Source organism: Loxodonta africana, chromosome 3 (genome assembly GCF_030014295.1).
Source record: "Loxodonta africana isolate mLoxAfr1 chromosome 3, mLoxAfr1.hap2, whole genome shotgun sequence".
NCBI lineage: Eukaryota > Metazoa > Chordata > Mammalia > Proboscidea > Elephantidae > Loxodonta > Loxodonta africana.
Genome location: NC_087344.1, coordinates 52,874,892 through 52,897,243, shown reverse-complemented (window position 1 = coordinate 52,897,243; position 22,352 = coordinate 52,874,892). Strand labels below are relative to the sequence as shown.

The 22,352-nt window shown below is 51.5% G+C and overlaps 1 protein-coding gene across 1 annotated transcript in view; it reads right to left on the bottom strand.

Moving 5' to 3' along the window:
* The window catches only part of IGSF21 (immunoglobin superfamily member 21), a 354,878-nt gene that overhangs the window by 99,645 nt on the left and 232,881 nt on the right, over positions 1–22,352 (bottom strand). Inside the window, exon 3 of the mRNA XM_010593063.2 lies at positions 12,362–12,483. Within this exon, the coding sequence (XP_010591365.2) occupies positions 12,362–12,483 (122 nt within the window). The remainder of the gene's footprint in view (positions 1–12,361; positions 12,484–22,352) is intronic.

The following is a 22,352-nucleotide window of genomic DNA, read 5'->3' as shown; positions in this document are numbered from 1 at the left end:
ATAGGGTCGCTATGAGTTGGAATCAACTCAACGGCACCTAACAACAACAACAACATCCCCAGCCCTAGCTGGTCCTCCTTGGTCTCCCTATCTCTGTATGGAGCCCCCTTCCACCCAAATACTGCAGCTATGGCCCTAGGGACCACCTTTAACTCCTCTCTTTCTGGTGTCTCCCCACTTCTAATCCATCAGTGAGTCTCACCAGCTCTGCTTCCAAATTCCTCTCTCATCACTTCTCTCCACCTCAGCTACCTCCACCCCATCCAGACTCATCCCCTCTCCTCCCTGGTCTCCTTGCTTCCACTCTAACCTGTTGTTGTCAAGTTGATTCCAACTCATAGAGACCGTATGGGACAGAGTAGAACTGCCCCATAGGGTTCCCAAGGCTGTAATCTTTACGGAAGCAGACTGCCACGCTTTTCTCCCATGGAACCGCTTGTAGGTTAGAGCTGCCAACATTTCGGTTAGCAGCTGAGTGCTTTGACCACTGTGCCACCAGGGGTCCTTCCACTCTGCACCCTCCCTAATAGCAAAGGTGATCTTCTAACAATGTGACTATGCAAAACACGACCACATTACTCCTCCAATGACTTATCATCTCTCTTAGAATAAAACCCAAACTCAAATGATCCAGAATGTTCTACAACAGTGGTTCTCAATCTTGCCTGCATGATGGAATTGCCTAAAAAAAACCCAAACCCATTGCTATTGAGTCAATTCCGACTCATAGCAACCCTATAGGACAGAGTAGAACTGTCTCATAAGGTCTCCAAGGCTGTAAATCTTTATGGAAGCAAACTGTCACATCTGTATCTTTCGGAGTGGCTGGTGGGTTTGAACCACAGACCTTTTGGTTAGTAGCTGATCCCTTTAACCACCGCACCGCCAGGGTTCCTTCTGTAGCCACCTAACAAAACGAAAAATCCATTGCTGTCGAATCAATTCCGACTCATAGAGGCCCTATAGGACAGAGTAGAACTGCCCCATGGGGCTTCTGAAGAGCAGCTGGTGGATTTGAACTGCAGACCTTTTGGTTAGCAGCCTAGCTCTTAACCACTGCGCCACCAGGTGCCTCTGTCCCACCCCAGTCTCTAGAAGACCCCTGGTAAAGGGCAAACTTTTACCCAGAAGAAGGACTGGGTTACCCAGAGCCACGCCATTCCAGCAGCACTGGGGCCTCAGCCCTGTCAGCAGGGAGACCCCAGAAGACAGAAGTTCTGCCTGAGCAAACTCTCCCAGCTCTTGCTCTGTGACCAAGTCTCTTCCCCTCCCGGGGCTGAGCTACATGGCCTGTAAATAGAGCTCTGCCCTCCATGGGGTGGTTGTGGGGGTTTAATCAGATAATGGATGGGAGAGAGTTTTCCTGACTGTTTGAAAAGATAATTCCATATTCGGATAACCTGTCAGCTTCTTAACTCAACAAACCTTGACTGAAACCCTGTGCTGGACACTGAGGACCTAGAGTTGAGGGAGAAGGGTCCCTGCCTCTGAGAGAGATAAGACCCAGGGAGGAAGGCTGAGAGTAGGTTTCAGCCACCCCCGGTGACTGGGGGCCACAGGCAAGGGACCCTCCAGTTGCAGTACTCTAATAAAACACCAGAGGGCAGCAGACAACCTCGCAAGCGCCTCCCTCCCAGGGGAGATAGGCTGGCGAGAGAAGGGTGCGTTCTGGGGGTCCATGTGGCCTCCTGGAGATCTAGTGGTAAATAGAGAATGGAAGGGTGGGTGAGTGGGTGGAGAGGGCTGCTCAGTGGCAGCTGTGGACTCAACAGAGCACCCCTTAGCCTCCTTTCTCAAATGTCTCCACTAACCCAAGACCCAGCCAAAGAGAAGCACTCCTAGGCCTAATCTCCCTCCCCCAAATACGGAAACTAGGACCTCCTTGAAGTCCCTGGGAACTCTGGGGCCTCAAGATCCTGGCTCCATGCTGCTGGGAGACTGTGGGGCCACAGAGGGCCTCAAGCCAGGCATGTAAGGGTGGACAGGGGGAGGAGATATTAAAGCATTGTGTGTACCCCACGGATGCATGTGTGTGTGCACAGAAAGGGGGGTCCCTTCAAAACATCCTGTTGCTGTCGAGTTGATTCCGACTTATGGTGACCTCATGTGTTACACAGTGGAACTACTCCATAGGGTTTTCATGACTGTAATCTTTATGGAAGGAGATTGCCAAGCCTTTCTTCTGCAGTTTAGCTGGGTGGATTCAAACTGCCAATTTTTTGGTTCGTAGTTGAGTGCAAAATATTTGTGCCACCCAGGAACCTCAAAGGGGAGGACAAAAGCACCCAAATTGGGAGTGGGAGGTTGGGAGGGGGAGAATTTGAGAAAAAGAATATTGTGCTTAGAAAGGAAAACCATAGAAGAGAAAGGGACGAATGGAAGTCAAAGAACAAAAAAAGAAGCCGGTCAGCCTTTGTGCGTATGAAGTGAGGGGAGGAGAAGGGCCTGAGGCAGGGAGAGGGAGGAAGGCCCATTCCCTGCAGAGAGGACAAGGACAGGCTGTGCATGGCCTTGCTGGAACCCTGGAGAAGGCTCAGCCCTGCCTCCCTGGGCTCCGCGGGGGAAAGCCGATGTGTGAGTGGCAGAAAAGAGATGGAGTGCATGGAACAGAGTGCTCCCAGAGTACTGCCAGCACGGATCGATTCTGCAGAGGGGAGGGGATGGGGGGCTGTGCCTGTGGGGCATTTAAACTGGACCTAGAAGCACCACTGGGCTTCAAAACAGCAAAGAAGAGCAGGCAACCCCTGGAGAAGGAGCAAAGAAGTGGACAGTGGAGAGGTCAGCAGCAGGAGGGGGAGACAGGTGTGGAGAGAGGCAGCAGGGGCAGGAGGAGGAGGGGAGCAGGGAGGGGGGCGCGCCACTCAATGGGAACTTGGGCAGAGCAGTTGAAGCATGTTAGGTTAAACGGATTTCTCCGCAAGTCAAATGGAATTGATGCTGCTAGTGGAGTCTGCAGAGGCACGGGGAACTGGATGGCTCGCTGAGCTCCTCTCCCGGAGCCAGATTGGGCAGCACTTGGCCGCCTTGGTCAGGGCATCTGGGGGCCTGGAACTGCCAGGCTGTGGCTATTTTTAAGGTGGTGACTAACGCTGGCAGGTTCCTACTGGGAGGCCCAAGTGTCCTGGGCAACATATCCACTGTGTGTGTGTGTGTGTGTGTGTGTCTGCATATGTATCTGTGGGTCTGTGTGTATATGTGTTTGTGTTATGTGTGTCTGTGTGTGTATCTTGTGTGCATGTGCATCTCTGTGTCTCTGTGTGTGTATCTCGGTATGTGTGTGTATGCATGTATATCTGTGTGTCTCTGTGTGTACCTTTGTGTGTGTATCTGTGTGTATGTATCTCTGTGTGTGCCTGTGTGTATCTGTGCACACACACGTGTCAGGGATTGAGAGACCAGGTCACAGACCAGTCTCCCTCACTAAGTTCCCCAAGTCTCTGCCCCTGGCACAGGTCCTGGCATGAGATGGGCACTCCATTACTATTGGGTGAATGAACCTACCTTTAATAGCTCAGGGACCCAACTAGTAGACAGGGTTTCCATGGGCTGTGGAACACCAAAGCTTGGGGGTTAACCCAGGCTTCGCCCTGGGGAAGCTGTGTGATCTTGGGCAAGTGGCCTCCCCTCTCTGCTCTTCCATTTCATCATCTCTACATCTGGATTCCAAGAGTCTGAGATCTGCCTTCCATGGGGTAGTCGCTGGGGTTAGACCAGATAAAGGATGGGAGCGACTTTTGCTGACTGCTTGAAATGATACTTCCACATTTGGATAACCCATCAGCCCATCAATTCAACAAGCCTTGACTGAGGCCCTTGCTGTGCACTGAGGACCAAGATATGTGGAGATGGTCCCTGGCCCTGAGAGAGAAGACCCAGGAGGAGGCTGAGAGTAGGTTCTAGTGGTCTGGGCAGAGCACTGCCTGGCACTCTGGCCAGACACAGAGGGTGGAGCCATAGCTTTCCCTTCACTAATTTGTGTGCTGGGGTGGGAGGCCCGGAGTGGGCCCAGGGAGACGTCTGGTGTGGAAAGTGTAGGCAGACTTCTATCTACGAGGAAACTGTCGTCACCAGGGAGCTGTAGAAAGAACATATTGCTCCTGGCCCTCCCCAGTCAAGCCCTCACTTCCTGAAAAGTTCAGCACAAGGACTAGAACACTAAAGCACTGGACACAAGTTAGCTGTCGTTGTTCTACTGAAAACTCCTGGTGGCCCCTGGCGGGGTACAGCCCTGTGGCCTGGAATTGATCCAATGTCTGTGAGGTCACTCTGATCTCAGGAATTGGACCGAGAGGTCACTAGTTGGCCAACTATTTGGTCACCTTTAAATCAAACAGGTCTGGCCCTGGGGGCCTTAAAACAATGGTTTGTTGGCCACCGGCTACCAGCAGCGACTAGAGTTACCTATGTCTGGGAGCAGCCCGCTGAATCCTTTGGTCACCTACACAACAGACCAGATGGAAGGTGTTGTGTGGGGCAGAGCTTCCCAAATCTCACTGCCAACATCTTCATCTGGAAGACTTCGTTAAAAAGACAGATTCCCTGGGCCTGGGTCCAGGCTGCTGGAATCAAATTTTCTCTTGGTGGGGCCCAGGAGTCAGTATTTTTAAGAAACTTCCAAAGGGTTCCTAATGCAGGTGGTCCGCAGACTGGTCTTTGTTGTAGACACCACAGGCAGGTCACTTGTTGCTTAGGTGACCTGTAGATGTTGCCACTCAAGTAGTAAACCGAAGGTTACAGGAATTTACTAAAAGCTCCCCTAGTGGCCAGGGAGAGAACTGCAGCCCTCTCTTCTAAGATAATCCCTGAATTTGCGGTTGAGACTCACACTCACTTGAGGTTGAAGGCCAAAGGTCTTCTATGCTGCTTTCTCGAAAGACATGTCATATAATCTGCTATGAATAAAGTGCTAAAAAGGGCTCAACATTATTTTTATAATGTCACTCTCGCTCATTTGCATTCCAGGTTGATCTCTTGGGTGGGAGAGAGAGGTTTCCCGTGGGTCAGGAATCTGACATAACTTCGGATAGAGAGTTCCATAAAGGCAGGGCTTGTGCAAACAGTTAAGCACTCATCTGCAAACTGCAAGGTTAATGGTTAGAATCCACCCAGAGATGCCTCAGAAGAAAGGCCTGGCAATCTACTTCTGAAAAATCAGCCGTTGAAACCCCCCTGGAGCACAGCTCTACTCTGACACACATGGGGTCACCATGAGTTGGAGTCACCATGATGGCAACAGATCTGGTGTCTGTCCTGCTTCTCAGTGCCTAGCATGAGCCTGGCACATAGTATGTGTTCACTGTATGTTTGTTGAATGATTGCATGGACGAGTAAACAAATGATCATGTTGTGTGTGGACAGCATCTGTCATGCATATTTTGCAAAAAAAAAAACAAAAACAAAAAAGCATGGTTCATGATAATATGCAGAGGGAGAAAGGAGCTAGAGAATTAGACTTTCGAGTCCACAAGGGTCAGATGGCAAAGAAAACTTTGTACCCACAGTGGTGAAAGAGTTTGTCCTGCAAATTAATAGATGAAATCGCAAACGGGACATGAACTTTTCAAACGGAAACACACCCTTCTTGAGAAGTTTAATTCTGTTCTTTGGGCCAAATGGTGAAGGTCTCTAGTGTCAACCACATGTTCCTCATTGAAAGGGTCCCCAGAAGGCTTCTATTTTGAAGCTGTTGTTTGCCTGCTTGAAGTGACTTTCACATTTCCACGCCTTGGCACACGTGTGTCCTGCGCTTGGGGTATCTGTGTCTGCCTCCTCTTGTCTAAAACCTACTTATGCTTCTAGGGCCACTTCAAATGCCACCTTCTCTGTGATTTCTATCCGACTCTGATTCATCATTGCCTTGCATCAGAATCTCTCCCACGGCAGCTATCACTTTATTACTTGAATTGCTAGCTATTTATCTCCATGTTTCATCTCCCCTTTTCTCTCCTTTCATCCTACAAATATTTATCGTTCCTTTCTAAATGCCAATAGGTTCTGGGGTTACTGAGATGAAAAAGATAACGGCAGAGCCCTGGCGGAGCTTGGGAGCGAATGGGGGTCTGGGAAGGTGTGGGGGGACAGCCTTTAAGCTCTTGGAGGTAGGGGCTGGATCGTGACCGTGTTTTGGGTTGCAGTACCCCCAGCTCTGTGCCTCACAGGCTGCAAATAATATACGCTGTTGAATGAATACGTGAGCTGATGCAGCTCAACGTAATAAAGGAAGTGGCATTTCTTTCAGCGTCCTCAATCCTCCAGGCTCTTTTTTCATTTACTTCATTTCTCCCACTTCCCCCTCTCCTGATAAATATGAATTGTTATTAGGTGCTGTCGAGCTGGTTCCGACCCATAGTGACCCTACTTACAACAGAACAAAACGCTGCCCGGATAAAAATTAGGAAGGTGCAACTGTGCACAGAATTCTCCACACAGCCCCCAGGCCCTGCCCCATCCACCTGGTTGTTGTCAACTACAACCATGTGCAGCTTTGGGTGCCGCTGCATGGCCACATGTGGGCACAGCACGGAAATTAGACCCTGGAGAGCTGGCTCTCCTGCCCTGCCCCTGCAGCCCCAGGTGGTAGTCTGGCTCCTTCTCCCAGACCCTCTCAGATTTGGAAATTGAGTCCTGAAGGCTGTAAGGAGATCTCTCTCCTTTTCCCCAGGGTCCTCTTCTTTCCCGGCACCTTCAGCCCGCCCTCCACTTGGCAAGCAGAGTGAGCTTTGCAAAATGTGTATCACAACAGGCCATCACTTTCAGTAGCTTCCAGTGCCCACAGTAAATGACAACTCACTTCCTTGCTCCCTATAGTCCTGCCAGCCTGGCTCTGTGGCAGCTCCTAGATCGTGCCAAGCTCACACTTACCTCAGGACCTTTGCACCTGCTGTGCCCTCTGCCTGTAGTGCCCTTCCTCTCCCCAACCCTGCTTGCTTGGCTCCTTTTTATCCTCTAGGTTTCTGCTTAGATGCCCTCTCCTATGAGAACCCTTCCTTGACTAGTCACCTTCCTTGACTACTTCCCACACTGTTCCCATTCTTCTTTCATATTACCTTATTTTCTTCACCACACCCATCACAAATTATAAACATTTTTCCTTATCATTTTACACATATTTTTTATTGCTTTTCTCCCCTCATCCCTACATTGTAAACCTCACAAGGGCAGGTCTGGGTATGTCTTATTCATCATTTTATCCCCTACATTGCTCCTGACATGTAGTAACTGCTCAATTCCTTTTATGAATGAACGGATGATGTAAATGTCGGCAGAAGGTAGGAAGGCCTGAATTGTTCCTCCCCATGACAACACACTTATCCAGAAGCCAGGAGTCCTGAATGTACTTAGCTTCCACCACCAACTTGCCCATCCCACAAGGATTTATAAATCATCCACAGCATGCCAGAGGGGTACTGTACTGAGGGCTGGGGAGACAGGGTGGAAGAAATTAGACCCAATCCCTGTCCTCATGGAGCTTCCAGTCTGGTGGGGGAGGCCGACCGTGAAGACCTAGTCACAGGGCACTAAGTGTAAGAAAGGAAGTATACCCGGGCACCTGACCCAGTCTGGGCAGTCAGGACTGGCTTCCTGGAGGAAAAGGCGTTTAAGCTGGACTGGAAAGGATGAGTAGAATCAGGTAGATAAAGAGAGGTGGGCACGGTGTGTGAAGGTTCGAGGGAGGAAAGGAGGAAGTACACTTAACCCCTCGAGTCTAGATTTCCCTCACCCCAAATTAGAAGCAGTGGATCCTGCCCAATGTGCCTCACTACATACTGAGCAGATGGAATGAGCAAGGGACAGATAGAGCATGAGTGGGACCCAGGGCTGTTAAAGGCTCACTGTGATTCAGCCTGACAGCCACAGAGGTCACAGCTGCCACCTGGGGGCTGCCGCACCCTGAGGGAAGACTGAGTTTTGCCTGCACAGTCAGTCTTCCCTGCAGGGAGATGGCTCCACCCATCCGCTGGTACCTGTCCTGGGCCTGGGTGCAGGTGAATGGGGCTGAGGCAGGGAGAGAGAGGGCAGGTGTGGAGGACGGATGTGCAACAGGCCAGCAGTTGGAATTGTCACCTAGACCATACTGCTGCCCCCACACCTTAGGCTGGGTCCCCAAGAGGCAGACCCTGAGAGAAGGATTTAGGCGCATGTGGTTGACTTGAGAGGGGACTCCAGGAGCTGCTGGTGAGGCGTGGAGAGCAGGACAGGGAAGGGAAGGAAGCCGACACAGGTGCATTATGAGGTTGTTCTGGATGGCCACTGGGCCATGATCCCACTGGGGGACTCGGGGAGACAGTGCAGAACACGGGTCAGACCTGTCCCTCCTGAGGGGCAAGGGCTGGGGCATTCTGCAACACCCGCCATGAGTCACAGGTCCAGGCTGCCCTGGGATGTGAACTCCCTGGCACTTCTGGCCTAGCCTGTGTGCAAGGTGAGTGGGCTCCAGGTGGCTGAGAGAGCCCAGGGAAGAGTCCCGGGCTGGCAGGGCGGAGGGTGGGATCAGCATTGTTGGAAAGAATGAGGGCTAAAGCCATGTGGCAGACATTGACACATCCCTGCCTGTCTCTACCACAGACCTCTCCTGTCCACCCTCAGGTCTCAGCTCCCGCCACCTTCCCCAGGAAGCCCTGTCCGACCACCCCCTAAAAGGCACCCAGCACCCATCACTCTCCAGCACTGCACCTGCTTCCCCCTGCATAGCACTTTGCACTGCCTTTGTACAATCTGTATTTATTCACACACTTGCTGTCCTTGTTTACTGCCTGTCTCCCCCACGGGATTGTAAAGCTGGGCCTTTCTCGTTCCCTGTGTATCCCAGGCCAGGCTCCTATTAGGTGCTCAATTAAATATCCTTTGAACGAATAATTTACTGCAAGTTGCAAGCTGGGAGCTCTGGGCTTGGAGGCTCAAAACTAGATGGGGCCTCTGAGGACCTCAGAGGGGCAGTGGCCTGCCCTAGGCCACATAACTTGGGTGCTGCACTGCTCCACTCCTTTCCCGTCTCCCCCCTTGCCTGTCCCCTAGACAGAGACCCCACCTGACTTCCATCTCTCCAGGGCTCTTCAGTGGAGGAACTGCTTCCAGAGTCCCTGGGGCCTCTGTCTGCTACCCAGAAAACTGCTCTCTGCCAATTCTTAGTAATCTGCTCAGCCTCATTCTCCCCACTCTCCCCAGCTGAAGAGGAAGCAGCTTGGCACAGCTGTGGAGCTGGGACTCTCTCTAGTTGAGATGCATTAATTTGTAAATATCTTCATTTATATGTAAATATGGAGTCCCTCACCCCGCTGCCAGCCCTAACGAGGCCCTGCAGCCTCACCACGCAGCTTCCACAAGCACCCTGCCTGGGAAGGCAGGCAACTCTCCACCATTGGATTAGACCTCGCGGGGGTTGGCTCCTTCCTTTCCTTTGGCTGTGACCTCATGGCTGTGGCCGCTCTCCCCTGGTGCTCACTGAAGCTGCTCCCTGAATCAGGCAGCTCAGTACCTGGGGATCCCTGCTAGGGGACCCCTACAGTAGCTGAGGCTCAGGGAGATGGCTGAGGAGATCTGTCCCGGGTGTGGGGTGGAAAGCAAAGAGCACTGGCCAAGAGTCTGGAGACCTGGGTTGAGGCTCAGTGCTGCTGTGTGGCCTTGGGAAATCTCAGTCCTTCTCTAGGCCTTGGTTTCCTCCACTGTAAAGTGAGGAAGGCAGTTTGGTGTGGGAGTAGGGATAGGTGATTCAGGGTCTGACCAAGTTCATGTTGCTTCAGCTCAGGACTCTTGGGCAAGACCCTTGACCTCTCTTAACCCTGTCCCCTTCTGTAAAACGAGGCTAGAGAAAATACCAATGCCAGCCTGCATCTACGGGATCCTTCGGAGGATCAAACCAAAAGTATGGAAGGAAGCTTTACAGGATTCATAAAAAGGTGACTTTGGGGTTTTGTTTTATTTTTATGGTGGGGAAGGAGGGGTTGAACCAGCAATAACAGCAAACATGCTTCGCTCAGAGACGGTCTGCAAGCATTTTGCACAAATTACCTCGTTAAATCCTCACAAGGTGGCAGTGAGCCTCTTCCGGTCGTAAGCTCACCTTCAGAGGTTAGGAAACTCAGTCACAGTTACAGACCCAAGATCTCATTGTTGCTAGGAGGTAGACGAGTCAGGATTTGAACTCAGGCCTCTGGACATAAACTTCACTTAAATTCCACAATTGTTGGAAGGTGAAATTAGGCCTCTTTTATAGGTGAGGAAACGGAAGCAGAGAGAGGTTAAGGCCCTGGTCCAAGGTCACACAGTAGGAAGTGGCCGAGCTGGGATTTGAAGCCAGGTCTTCCAGTGCCAGGGCTGGGCTCTGGGTGTTGGAGTGAACACTGGAGGGTGGAGGTCAAGAATGTTCTGGGTTTTTTTCCTGGCTTAGGAGGCATTCTAGGGGACATACCTGTTGTGATTAGTGGTGGTGGTGGTGACGGGGGAAGGCTGAAAATGATGGGGTAGGTTTGGGGGGCTTCTCAGAGACCATATGTAGTGTGGAGTCCCTCACCCACATCTGGGGTCAGGGTGGGCAGTGTTTGGTGTCTGGGAGCCTAGAAGTGACCTGAATGCCCGCTTGCTGCAGAGTCCTCTGTGGTTCCCACATAGTGATTTTCATCTCTGAAATGAGTTTTTATCTCCTTCTTCATCTTGATTGTAACTGGCTCTTCCTAGGTGTGCTTTAATATTTTAAGGCACCTCAAATCCTTCTTGGGAGTGGGTGCCAGAGAAATTATAAATAGATGAACGAGGCATCTGTGTGGTGAGTTAGGCATCTTCTCAGAGCCCCTTTGTGTCCATCCAGCGGCCGGGTCTGAGTTGCTGGCACAGAGCCCAGTGAGGACGAAAGGCAGGAGCCAACGACCCCAGCATGATCCTCCAGGGAGCACCCCACATTCACATTCTCACAAGGGGCAGAGTAGCCCCTTACAACCTGGCCCAGGTTCCCGCTACGCCAGGCTGGACACACTCTTTGTAAACTTTTTGTCCCACTTTTACCCATGAGAACACTGAGGCTCAATGGCTAAGCGCCGTATCCAGGGCCATCCACTTATTTTTGTAAATGTTCACTGTGCACCTACTGTGTGCCCGGCCCTGTGCTGAAAGCTGGGGAGATGAGATGAAGGGGAGCATGTTCCTTGTACCCCGGAAGCTCATGGTCGCAGAAAGACAGACCAACCTTTGTTTGGAGATGCATTCCCGTCTCCCTCCGGTCAGGGTCTGAAGATGGTGTGGTGCAAGGCACTAATGGGGAATGTTCCAGCCCCGACACGAGGCGTGGGCATGTGGGCTGGGGTCTGCTGAAGCACTTCCAATGTGTCTAGTGCAGCTGGCTTCTCCTCCAGCTTTGGAGTAAGCTGCCACTTTCTGACTGGGCACCAGGCTAGAAAAAGTGTAATGTGGGAAGTGCGTGTGTATACGTTGCAAAACTGCACACACACTCAGTGTTGTGCGAAGTTACTTTGCATTAATGCAGCGAGGGCTCCCTCTAGTGGCGGGGCAGTTACTAGTGCAGCTGCAGCACTCCAGCTGTGGGGGAGATCCATTCTGCTGGGGTAACGGATGCTCTTGAGGTCTCCCATGGGGGGATCTGCTTAGGTTGGGTTCTGAAGGGTGATCAGGAGTTTTCCAGGTACCCACAGGGAGAAAGTCACTCTAAGGAGGGGGACAGTCAGAGGACTAAGACAGGCTTGGGGTCTTTTAGGGAATGCATGGGGCCATGGGTACCCATGCACCTGGAAAGTGGCAGGGCCTGGAATGGGATCTAGCTAGGCTGATTCTAGTGCCTTAAAGCCTCTGGAAAGTGAGGGTGGGAAGTGAGCCTCCATCCTTGCAGGCTCCTTCCTTCCCACCCTGCTGCTCCTGACCTGGGGTCAGCTATTTGGGGTCTGTTTTCCTTTCCAGACTTGTGGCCCTTGTGGCCTTGGAGTCCGTGGGAAATATGAGAAGGTGTTGCATGGGCTCCCGAGCCAGGCAGACCTGGTTCACACACCAGCTCGGTCATCCCTGGCTGTGTGACTTAAGGCATGTTGCTCACTCTCTCTGGGCTTCAGTGTCCTCATCTGGAAATCGGGCATGGAAACTTCACCTACTGGAGGAGCTGGCTGAGGAGGCGACATTAAGGGCCTGATGCCCGCTCAAGGTGCAGGAGCTGTGACTCGCCCCCTTCCTGCCTCTGTGTCTCTCTGGGGGTGGGGTCTCACTTCTGCAGCAGAGCCCCCAGCACTGCCCTCCAAGTCCATGGAGGGCGATCCTGAGAACTCCCAAGACCACTGAGGAAGTTGGCTTGAAAAGGCCGAGAAATGCCCCTTCCAGGCCCTGTCCCTTCCCCCACTCACCCCACCAGGGCACAGACCCTCACCTCACAGTGGACTGGTACACCAGGTCCTCCCTCTTGCGGTAGTTCTCCATGTGGGAGTAGTTGGTGGAGAACATGGCATCGAAGGTGAAGATCTTCTGTTTGATGGTGCCACCATCTGTCACCTGCAACAGAGCACAGAAACAGCCGCAGGTGAGCAGTCAGCCAGGCCAAGCCACACCATTCTACGTGGCAGGGGCTTCTGGAGAAGCTTCTCATTGAAAATGTCACAGCTATCACTATATCCTCCCAGGATGGAAGGGATGTTCATCCCCATTTTACTGATGTGTAAACTGAGGCTCTGAAGTGAAGTGACCTCCCGAGGCCCTACAGCTAAGAAGAAGCAGAGTTGGGACTCACACCCTGTCTGTTCTGTCTAGCTCTTTCCAGTGCATCAGGCTGTCTCCCTTCTGTGCCTGGTCTGCCTTGCAGAAGTGATAAGCAATGCTTGGGAAGTGGTGGGCAGGACCAGAGAGTATAGCTGTGTTTTGCAGAGTCAGCCACAGGATCACAACCTGGTCTCAAAGCCTTCTTGGCCCTCAGGGAGAGAAGGAATGGGGAATCAGTCTGGAAGGAAAGTAGAGAGAAGATTTGGGGACTGTGGGGGGCAGTCACTGTTACAAAAACCTCATGGGGGAGACAAACAAGCTAAATTGCAATAATTTCTGGTAAATCCTCCAAGGGGTAGATCCAGAATGCCTGGGAAGCCCAGGGGAGGGGCAGCCCACATCATGAGGATGCGGTAGTCACAGAGTGCTTCCTGGAGGAAGCGATGTCTAAGTTGCCTTCTGAAGTAATAGTAGGAGCTAGCAAGGCAAATGCCTGGAGTGCTTTCCAGGCAGAAACACAGTAGGAGCAAAGGCCCTGAGGCAGGAAAGAGCCAGGCGTGCTCAGTGAATGTATGCCGCATTTGGAGTGCCTGGAGCTGACAGGGGGTGGCGTGAGAAGATGCTGGGGAGGAAAGCATGGGCCAAATCATGAAGGGCCTTGTAGGCAGAGGAGCTCAGCTTCCTCTTGAAGGTGGTGGGGAGTTGTGGGCAGTGGTAAAGGGCCACAATCAGATTCTATTAAAGCTCTTCTGGACTTAGGGTGAGGCTGGATCAAAGGGGACAAGCTTGGAGGCAGGAGACCGGGAAAGAGGCTGGGGAGACCCTAACCAATGCACACGGTGGGGTGGAGAGAAATGCTAGGGGTGGAGAACTTATCCTCTTCTGGGGGCCCTTGGGAGGTGGCCTGGAGGGAGGTAATGACATCCCCATTTCACCTAGGAACACAGAGGCCCGAGAAGGCAGGGGACCTCAGAAGACGATAATAAAACTGGGGCTGGAAGACAAAGGCTGTTCAGGTGCCCAGCTGTTCATAGCTGATTAAAAGCCGAACCCCAGTGTCCGGTCCTCCCAGAGGCCGTCCGCCTTCCCTGTCGTGCCACCTCCGGATAATGAAAGTGTTACTCCACAAAGCAGCAAGGTATATGTTGTCACTGTTTCAATTATTTATCTGTTTACTCGGCTGCAGTTTTCCGCTTGTCTCAGCAACTCTATTATAGACTGGGAGCTTGCATCCCCTCGCCGCTCAGCTGGGCTCCGAGCTAACAGCCTACGACCATGGGGAGGCCTCATGCCTGGGCCTGGAGAAGTGGAATTAACTCCCTGCAGCTCTGCATGGTGGAGGCAGTGCCAGCAGGGCTGGGAGGGGGTGGTCAGGGATGGGGTTTCTCCAGGGGACTGTGGTGGGGGATGCTGAAAGCTGCTTCCCCCAGCAAAGGTGGTGATTGGAGCTTGGGTTTGTCACCTTCCTGAGAGGATGGGCCCAGGTGCAGCTGGGCTCCGCTGGACTCATCTGCACCCAAGCTGACTTGGACTGCATCTGGCTTAGGCGGTGCTGCTGCTGGTTTAGGGGACACAGGTTCAGTTCGATCCAGCCAGTATTTATTGAACGCCTGCTATATGTCACATCTCTGTGGGTCAGCCTCCACAGACTGCAAGCTCACGCAGAGTAAGGGGGCCTTGATCGGATCCATGTCCTGCTTCCCCCTGATGCCAAACACACCAGGGTCCCCAGGGAGCCCTGGATGGTTCTGGATAGAATGATGACGGTGCCTTCACAATCTCTGGGACCCCTTCTCCTTACCCCTTGCTAAGCCCCCACCCCTCTTGACTCTTCTCCGGGCTTATCTACACTGATACACTTCCCCGTTTTCCCTCTGAGGGCTTGGTGCGTCTTCGTTGTGCATCAGGGTGCACTCTGGAAGTCAGGAAAACGCGACCTCTCATCTTCCTCCCTCTACAGCACAGGACCCGGCTTCCAGAAGAGAGGACGAGGTAAGTGGAGGAGGAGGGAGGGAGAGAACCAGCTAGAAGAGGAGGAGGGGGAGAAGAGGGGCTGACTCTCTTTGGCTGGGAGCCAAACTAACATTCACCCCCAGGCAGGTGCCTACCCCCAATGTGTCGGACATCATGCTGCAGCAGAATGCCCAGGTAGCTGACTGCCAGCTTGGCACAGGGCCCCAGGTGAGGAAGAGGCCATAAGTGGCTTGGCCTCTGTGATGATCACAGCTTCCATCTCCCCACATCTCAGCATCCCAACCTGGTGGGGAGGCCATGATGTACCAGGGGCTCCCTCCACACATGGCTCTTCCCTCCACCACATTCATCGAGCCTTTTAAAGTCACCAAAGTGCTTTTAAAGCAGTAGTTCTCAACTGGGGGGGACTTTGCCCTCCAGGGGACATTTGGCAAGGCCTGGAGTCATTTTTGGTTGTTACAATTAGGGGTGATGTGTTATTGTCATCTAGTAGGTGGAGGGCAGGGGTGCTGCTATACATCCTACAATGCACAGGGCAGCCCCCACAACAAAGAAACATCCAGCCCCAACGTCAGGAACATTGAGGTTGAAGCCCTGCTTTAAGCCCATCATTTCCTATGAGTCCACAATGTCCCTGGAAACTGAGTTGAATAGACAATGTTGTTGTTGTTGTTAGCTGCTGTGGACGTGGCCCCTGACTCATGGCAACCCCATGCACAATGGGATTGGCTCATTGTGATCCCTAACGTTTTCGTTGCCTAATTTTTTGGGACGTAATCACCAGGCTTTTCTTCCTAGTCTGTATTAATCTGGAAACTCCTCTACAGCCTGGTCAGCATCCATCACAATACCTAAGCCTCCACCGACAGATGGGTGGTGGCTGCATGTGAGCTGCGTTGGCTGGGAATTGAAGTTGGCTTCTGGAACAAGGGATGAGGAGAGAGGGACTCCTGCATGGGAGGTGAGAGATCTACCACTGAACTACCACTGTTCCCCAGAATAGATAATGCTCTCCCATTTTGCAGATGAAGAAACTGAGGCTCGGAAAGACAAAGTGATTTGGCTGAGTTCCATGCTGGGTTCCTGGCAAAGGTGAGATTTATACTCATGCTAAGGTTGATATCCCAGCCCACCAGGTTGACTAGGGTTATATAGGAACGAAACACCTCCCCTCTCTCCACCTGCCCAGTGGCTGGCTCCTTATGAGTGATGATGCCAGAAGCCCAGTGGTGGTTTGGGGCATTTTTCTCCCAAAGTCCTAAAAGTGGAAGATATCCCGCCTATTTGACTTGCAGCTGGTCTCTGGGCCCTGTCTCTCCCTCCAGGTACTGCTTTTTTATCTCCTCCTAAAATTCGGCAGCCCTTATCATCCCCATCTCAAATTTCACTCCATTTTTTTTTATTACACAAAGGAGAAAAAAGGCAGTCAGTAAAACCGTCTCCTCGAATTTATTCGCAGGGACCGGGGGTTTTATGACTAGGAAAATACACTGGCACCCCTCACCTATTCACACATGCCCACACTCCCCAGATAAAGCACCGAGGAATTAGCCAAGTCGTAAATCCCCGTTTCAGGCTGAGGGACAGGGGAGTTTCAAGGACGCGCCTAGTTTTCCTTTGACTTTATTTACATCTTTTTCTCTGGAGCCCTGTGTGGGTTCTCACTGTCAGCCTGATGAGTAAATAACTAACGGCTTCTGTTATATCTGCCTCAGGCAGCAGAGACCAGCACCTGAGTCCCAGCCATGGGGACTGGAGGATGGGACCCACCGTCCCTGTTCTTGCAACTCGCTCTGACCTCTCCCAGCTTTGGCGAAGGTAAAGGAAGAGGGAGAGACTCAGATACACTCTCAGGCCCCAGGCCAGTGGGCGAGTGGCTATTTGCAAGGAGGTTATTCTGCAATTCCTGGCAATTAGAGCCTCCAAGACAGAGGGTAGGGGGTCACAGGCTATGGGCAGAGGGTGTGGTGGGTATTAGGTTAGGTGCGTGCAGGAAGACACGTGCTCTTTAATTCCGCAATCGTTTCCCCAGGCCTAAGATGTACAGTTGATCCCTGGGTGGTGCAAACAGTTTGTGTTTGGCTGCTAACCAAAAGGTTGGGGGTCTGAACTCACCCAGTGGTGCCACAGAAGAAAGGCCTGGCAATCTGCTTCCATAAAGATTACAACCAAGAACACCCTATGGAACAGTTCCACTCTAACATATGGGGTTGTCATGAGTCAGAATGGACTCGATGGCAACAGGTTTTTTTTTCTTTTGGTTTTAAGACATGCAGCCAACACCCATCTGTCAGTTTGTTGTATTTTGGTGGCTTGTGTGTTGCTGTGACGCTGAAAGCTATGCCACTGGTATTTCAAATACCAGCAGGGTCACCTGTGGGACAGTTTTTAGCAGAACTTCCAGACTAAGAGACTAAGACAAAAGGTGTGGCAATCTACTTCCAAAAATTAACCAATAGAAACCCTGTGGATCACACAGAGCACTGTCCAATATAGCGCTGAAAGATGAGCCCCCTGGGGTGGAAGGCACTCAAAATACACAGTGGCTGCAAAAATGGACTCGAGTGCACCAATGATAGTGAAGATGGTGCAGGACCTGGCAATGTCTCATTCTGTTGTACATGGGGTCGCCATGAGTCGGAGCTGACTCCATGTCAACAGATAGCAACACCAAGACATGCAGGCACTGTTCTAAGTCCCAAGGGAGAGAAGAAAATGAATTTTAGACATGGTTGCACTCCACCATTGGCTCATTCGAAGTCTGGTGGGGGAGATACACAGCCACAATTAGCTGAGACCAGTTAGAAAGGTGATGGCTGCAGCCACAGGTACTTGCCAAGTGTTACCCGACATTCATGAAGGAACCAAGAATTCTATTGAAGGGAGGGGTGCTCATGGCAGGCTTCCTGGAGGAGACGGGCCCTCTTCAGGGAGTGCCTCAGACCCAGGCTGGCTCCCCCTACCTATGAGAGGCTTTTAAGCATGAGGCCAGGTTGATTTCTTCCATCCCCACTTGAATTCTAGATTTTCGTTACTTTGTGCTCTTGAGTAAGTCATTCACCTCTTTAAGCCTCGCTTTCCTCATCTACTAAGTGCGGACAATGCAATCTAGCTCCTTGTGAGATTAAATAAGATGGGGCTTGTCAAGAGCACCTGGTACGAGGTAAGTGCCCAGCCATGGCAGCTACTTTCACCAATGCTAAAGCTCTTCTGGGACACCTCTTTCCTCATGCCCCTCATTGCCCTCCAGGGCTGGGGCTGGAGAGTCCAGTGCCTTTTGCTGAAAAGCCAGAGGGTGCGGTAAGTTGGTAAATGAAAGAAGGGACCCATCCTGGGGAGGAAGGCAGCTGGGAGGAGCCAGAGTCAAAGTGGGCAACCAAGGCCTGGGGGCTGGGTGTACATGCTAGGCAGTAGGGGTGGAGAGAGGAGGACCCTGGAAACTGCTAATAGTCATTATCACAGCGCAAAGAGGGAGTGCTAGGATGCCCTGAGCCAGTGCCTGGAAGTGGGTAGGTCTCAGGGGCTCCTAGATGCCTTTGGGGGAGGGAGCCCTGAGTTAGTCTCCAGGGCAGGCAGATGCTGCAAAGCTGACAGGGCACGTGAGTGAGCTGCATAGACCAGGTGCTATGGGGGGAGGGCACACCCCAAGGATGTGTGAGTTTTCCTTCTCACAGGGGGAGGTTCATTCATTCATTCAACTGGCCCTTGAATGTAAGCTGCCCATAGAACATAAGCTTCATGAGGGCAGAGTATTTATCTGTTCTGTTCACTGTTCTGTTCCAGCATTTGGCACTTGGTACGCAATAAATGCTTGTTAAATGAATGAATGAATGAATGAATAAAGTCTTACTGTGCACCAAAAAGCAAAAACAAATGAGTTGCCATCAAGCCAATTCTGACTCATGGCAACCCTATGTGTTTTTGGCCTAGAACTCTGCTCCAGGGGTTTTCATTGGCTGTGACCTTTCAGAAGTAGATCGCCAGCCTTTCTTTCAAGGCACCTTTGGGTGGATTTGAACAATCAACCTTTCAGTTAGTAGCTTAACTCCTTTTACCACCCAGGAACTCCTACCACAGAGGGGCACTGGGAATCCCATGGACAGCCAGGCAGCTGCTCCTGTGGCCCCATAATATAGACATGGCCCAGGACGGCTCTGTGCCCAGACCCCCATCTGCCTGGGGCTCCCTGGTAGAAGCAGCCTGGCCAGCCAGGAGAGTGTCCTCCAACCAACCACAGGGCGAGGTTCCAGAAAGAATTAACATGAACCAGAAGCCCCAGCAATAACAGCTATCCTGCACAGGAGACATCCCAATCCTGCAAAGGGCACACCTGGGCCAGAGAGGAAAGGCTGTGCGTATGGTTACGTAAAAGAATACAAGTTCTAACCAGCATCTGCCCAGGCCTGACAATGTAGATGAGCCCTCATTTCCATTCCATTGTTTGGATTCTCAGCACAGAGCTCCACAAGCTATGCCTCCCAGCATGGGTACACGGTACATGCTGAGCCAAGGGTTGTTGAATAAGTGAACTGTCCTGGGAGATGTGTGTCACCCCCCATTTTGCAGGTAAATAGACTGAGGCCAAGAGAGAGGCAAGTGAGCTGCCCAAGGTCACAGAGGTAGCAAGTGGTAGAGCTGACCCCCTCAGAATGGATTTGTTGGGAAGAGAGGGGCAAGGGCCTAACTGGAGTTTGGGATGTGGGGAGGCCTGGTGTAGTGGAATATACAGAAGCTTTTGGGGTCACACAGACCAGATTCAGGTCCCAGCCCTGCCACTTTCAGCTTATGGCTGTATGACCTGGCTTCTGTGGCTCAGTTTCTTCATCTGCAAAATGGGAACCATACTGGCTATCTATAAAGGAACTGCTGTGAGAATTCAGTGCATAGGACTGCCTGCACAGACAGGCAGGTGGATTGCTTGGCCCATGGCAGTAATAACAATAGTCACGGGGAGGGTGAGCCCTAAGTCCACTGACAGTGTCCTCCCAAGAGACAGAAGAGGAGAATACAGAGACACAGGAAGTAAGGCCACATGAAGACAGAGGTATTGGAGTGATGTTGCCACAAGCCAAGCAACACCTGGAGCCACCAGAACCACCTGGAAAAGGTGAGGAAGGATCCTTCCCTAGAGCAATCTGAGGAAGTGGCCCAGCCAACACCTTAATTTCAGACTTCTGTCCTCCAGAAAACGTGAGAGAATAAATTCCTGTTGTCTTAAGTTCCCAAGTTCATGGTGATTTGTTGCAGCAACTCTGGGAAACTAATACAATGATTTTTTTGCATTTTGTTTTAAAAAATAGGTGTGGATTCTAAACACAACAAAACATAATAACAGTCACAGAAATAGGAATAACTGAAAACCATTTGTCGCTGAGCTGATTCTGACTTATGGCGACCCCATGTGTGTCAGATTAGACCTGTGCTCCACAGGGTTTTCAAAGGCTGATTTTTCAGAAGTCAACGGCCAGTGCTTTCCTCTGAGGTGCCTCTGGGTGGACACGAACCTCCAACCTTTTGGTTAGCAGCTGAGCATGACAACAGTTTGCACCACCCAGGGACTCTACAAATAACAATAGCTTGCATTTGGTTGAGTGCTTACTAGTGCCAAGCATTGTCTTGCAGTTATTTATTCCCGTAATAATAAGAGGAAGTGCTCATTGAATATCAGCTATTATTTATTTTTACTTAAACCCAAAGCAGGGAGGTTCATCAGGATGGTCAGACTCTGATGAAAGCAGCAGGCACATAGTAGGTGCTCAAGAATGGGTGGCTCTTTCCTCCCCACCCTGACAGCACCTTATTGTGTGGAAGGGAAAGGCCCCGGACTGAGAGGCTGGAACCTGGGTTCTAGGTCCCACTGGCTGCCTCTACACTGCTGCCTTCTCTGGGCCTCAGTTTCACTAAATGTTCAGTAAGGAGATTGGGGGCCCTTTCTACCCTGACTGCCCACATGTTCTGATTCTATGAGAGCTGGTCCTAGAGCTCACGGTTTCTCATGACCCAGCCTTGCCCACCAGGGCTCAGCCCTGCGGCTGCCGGACCCCATCACAACTGCCCCCCGCCAGCAAATCTGCTGCAGCCGGCTAGGCTGCCTTTCAAGTGGAGCGACCAGAGCATGGCAAATGGACTTAGTCCAGCCAGCAGCGCTCGAGACCCCCCCACCCCACGCTCCGGCTGGCTGGAGGTTTTCATTTTCAAAACAAATAAGTCTCCAACTCCAGCCGCCTCACCAACGTCCCTGGGTGCCCTCATCTGGAAGAGAAAAAAAAAAAAAAAAAAGAAAGGGGAAAAAAATTCGCCCCCCCCCCCGCCTTCTCTCTTTGTGTTCCACAAAACCAATTACAGGTTGGAAATAGCTGTAATAAACTTGATATCCCACTTACGGGCCAATCCCGCCACGGCTGGAAAGTGTAATAGTGGCAGAGAGCGAAAACTGCCGGTGTATTTGGCCGGAGCTGTTTAAATTGCCTGCCTACATTATCCCAACTCCTCTCCAGCCGAGAAGGAATTCGCTCTCCTGGAAACAGAGCAGCTGAGGTTTCTGTGGCTGGGCAGTGCCAGCGAGGGTCTTCAAGAAGGGTTTTAATGAACCGATTAGATATGGAGGAGTGGATGGCCCCTGGACTCTTGAGGCAGGCCAGCCCAGGTTCAAATCCCAGCACGGAGGAGTCACGCTCCCCAGCTGTAGAATGGGCAATGGTGATGCCTCCCTATAGGGTTCGTGTTGGGGGGAAGGGGGCTTTAAAGGAGATAATACAAGTGATGAATTTTGGCTGGAACACTGTGCTGAGCACTACTAGGAGACTCAGTTCTGCGGTGGGTGCTGTCATTCATTGTCTCTGAACTTCAGTGTCCTCATCTGTAAAATGGGAGACACTAAGCAAACCTATGTTCCAGAGTTGTTAGGAATATTAAAAGGAACTAGTCTATGCAAAGAGCCCCCGGATGGCACAAATGGCTCAGTGCTGGGCCACTAACTGATAGGCTGGGGTTCAAACCCATTCAGAGGCACCTCAGAAGAAAGGCCTGGCAATCTGCTTCCAAAAGGTCACAGTTATAAAAACCCTACGGAGCGCAGTTCTGCTCTGACACACATGGGGTCACTGTGAATTGGAATCGACCGGATAGCAACTGGTTTGGCTTTGGTTTTTAAATATTCATAAAAGTGTTTTGTAAAACGTGAAGTGGATGCTGCTATTAACGTGAATTTACCACTGTGCTCCTAGTCCTGAGGTAGGCAATGAAGAGCGTATCTAGAAACTTCTATGTAGTCATCACCTTGCTTGCAGTCCCTTCCCTGTTCACTTAACCCTGGGTGCCCAGCATGCAGATGGGCACATAGTATATCCTTAATATGCTTGTGGGGGCACACAGTATGTCCTTAATATGCTTGTGGAATAAATAAGCAAATCAGAGAATGAAAGCTTGAAGCGATGTTCTCCCAGTCCGCTTGAGCAGGCCTATCCCTATTCCAGCCACTTGGAAGTTATGCCAAGAAAATCCCCTCCAAGGCTCAACACAAGGGCAGCCCCAGATCAACTAGGGTGCATGAAGAGCTCACTTAGGTCACCTCACACCCATCATTCACTCGTGTTTACGAAGGAAGCACCTTTCCCGAGCTGAGCTCAATGCTGGAAGTACAGCAGGAACAAGCCGACGAGGGCTGGGGCTCTGGAGAAAGTTAGTCATCT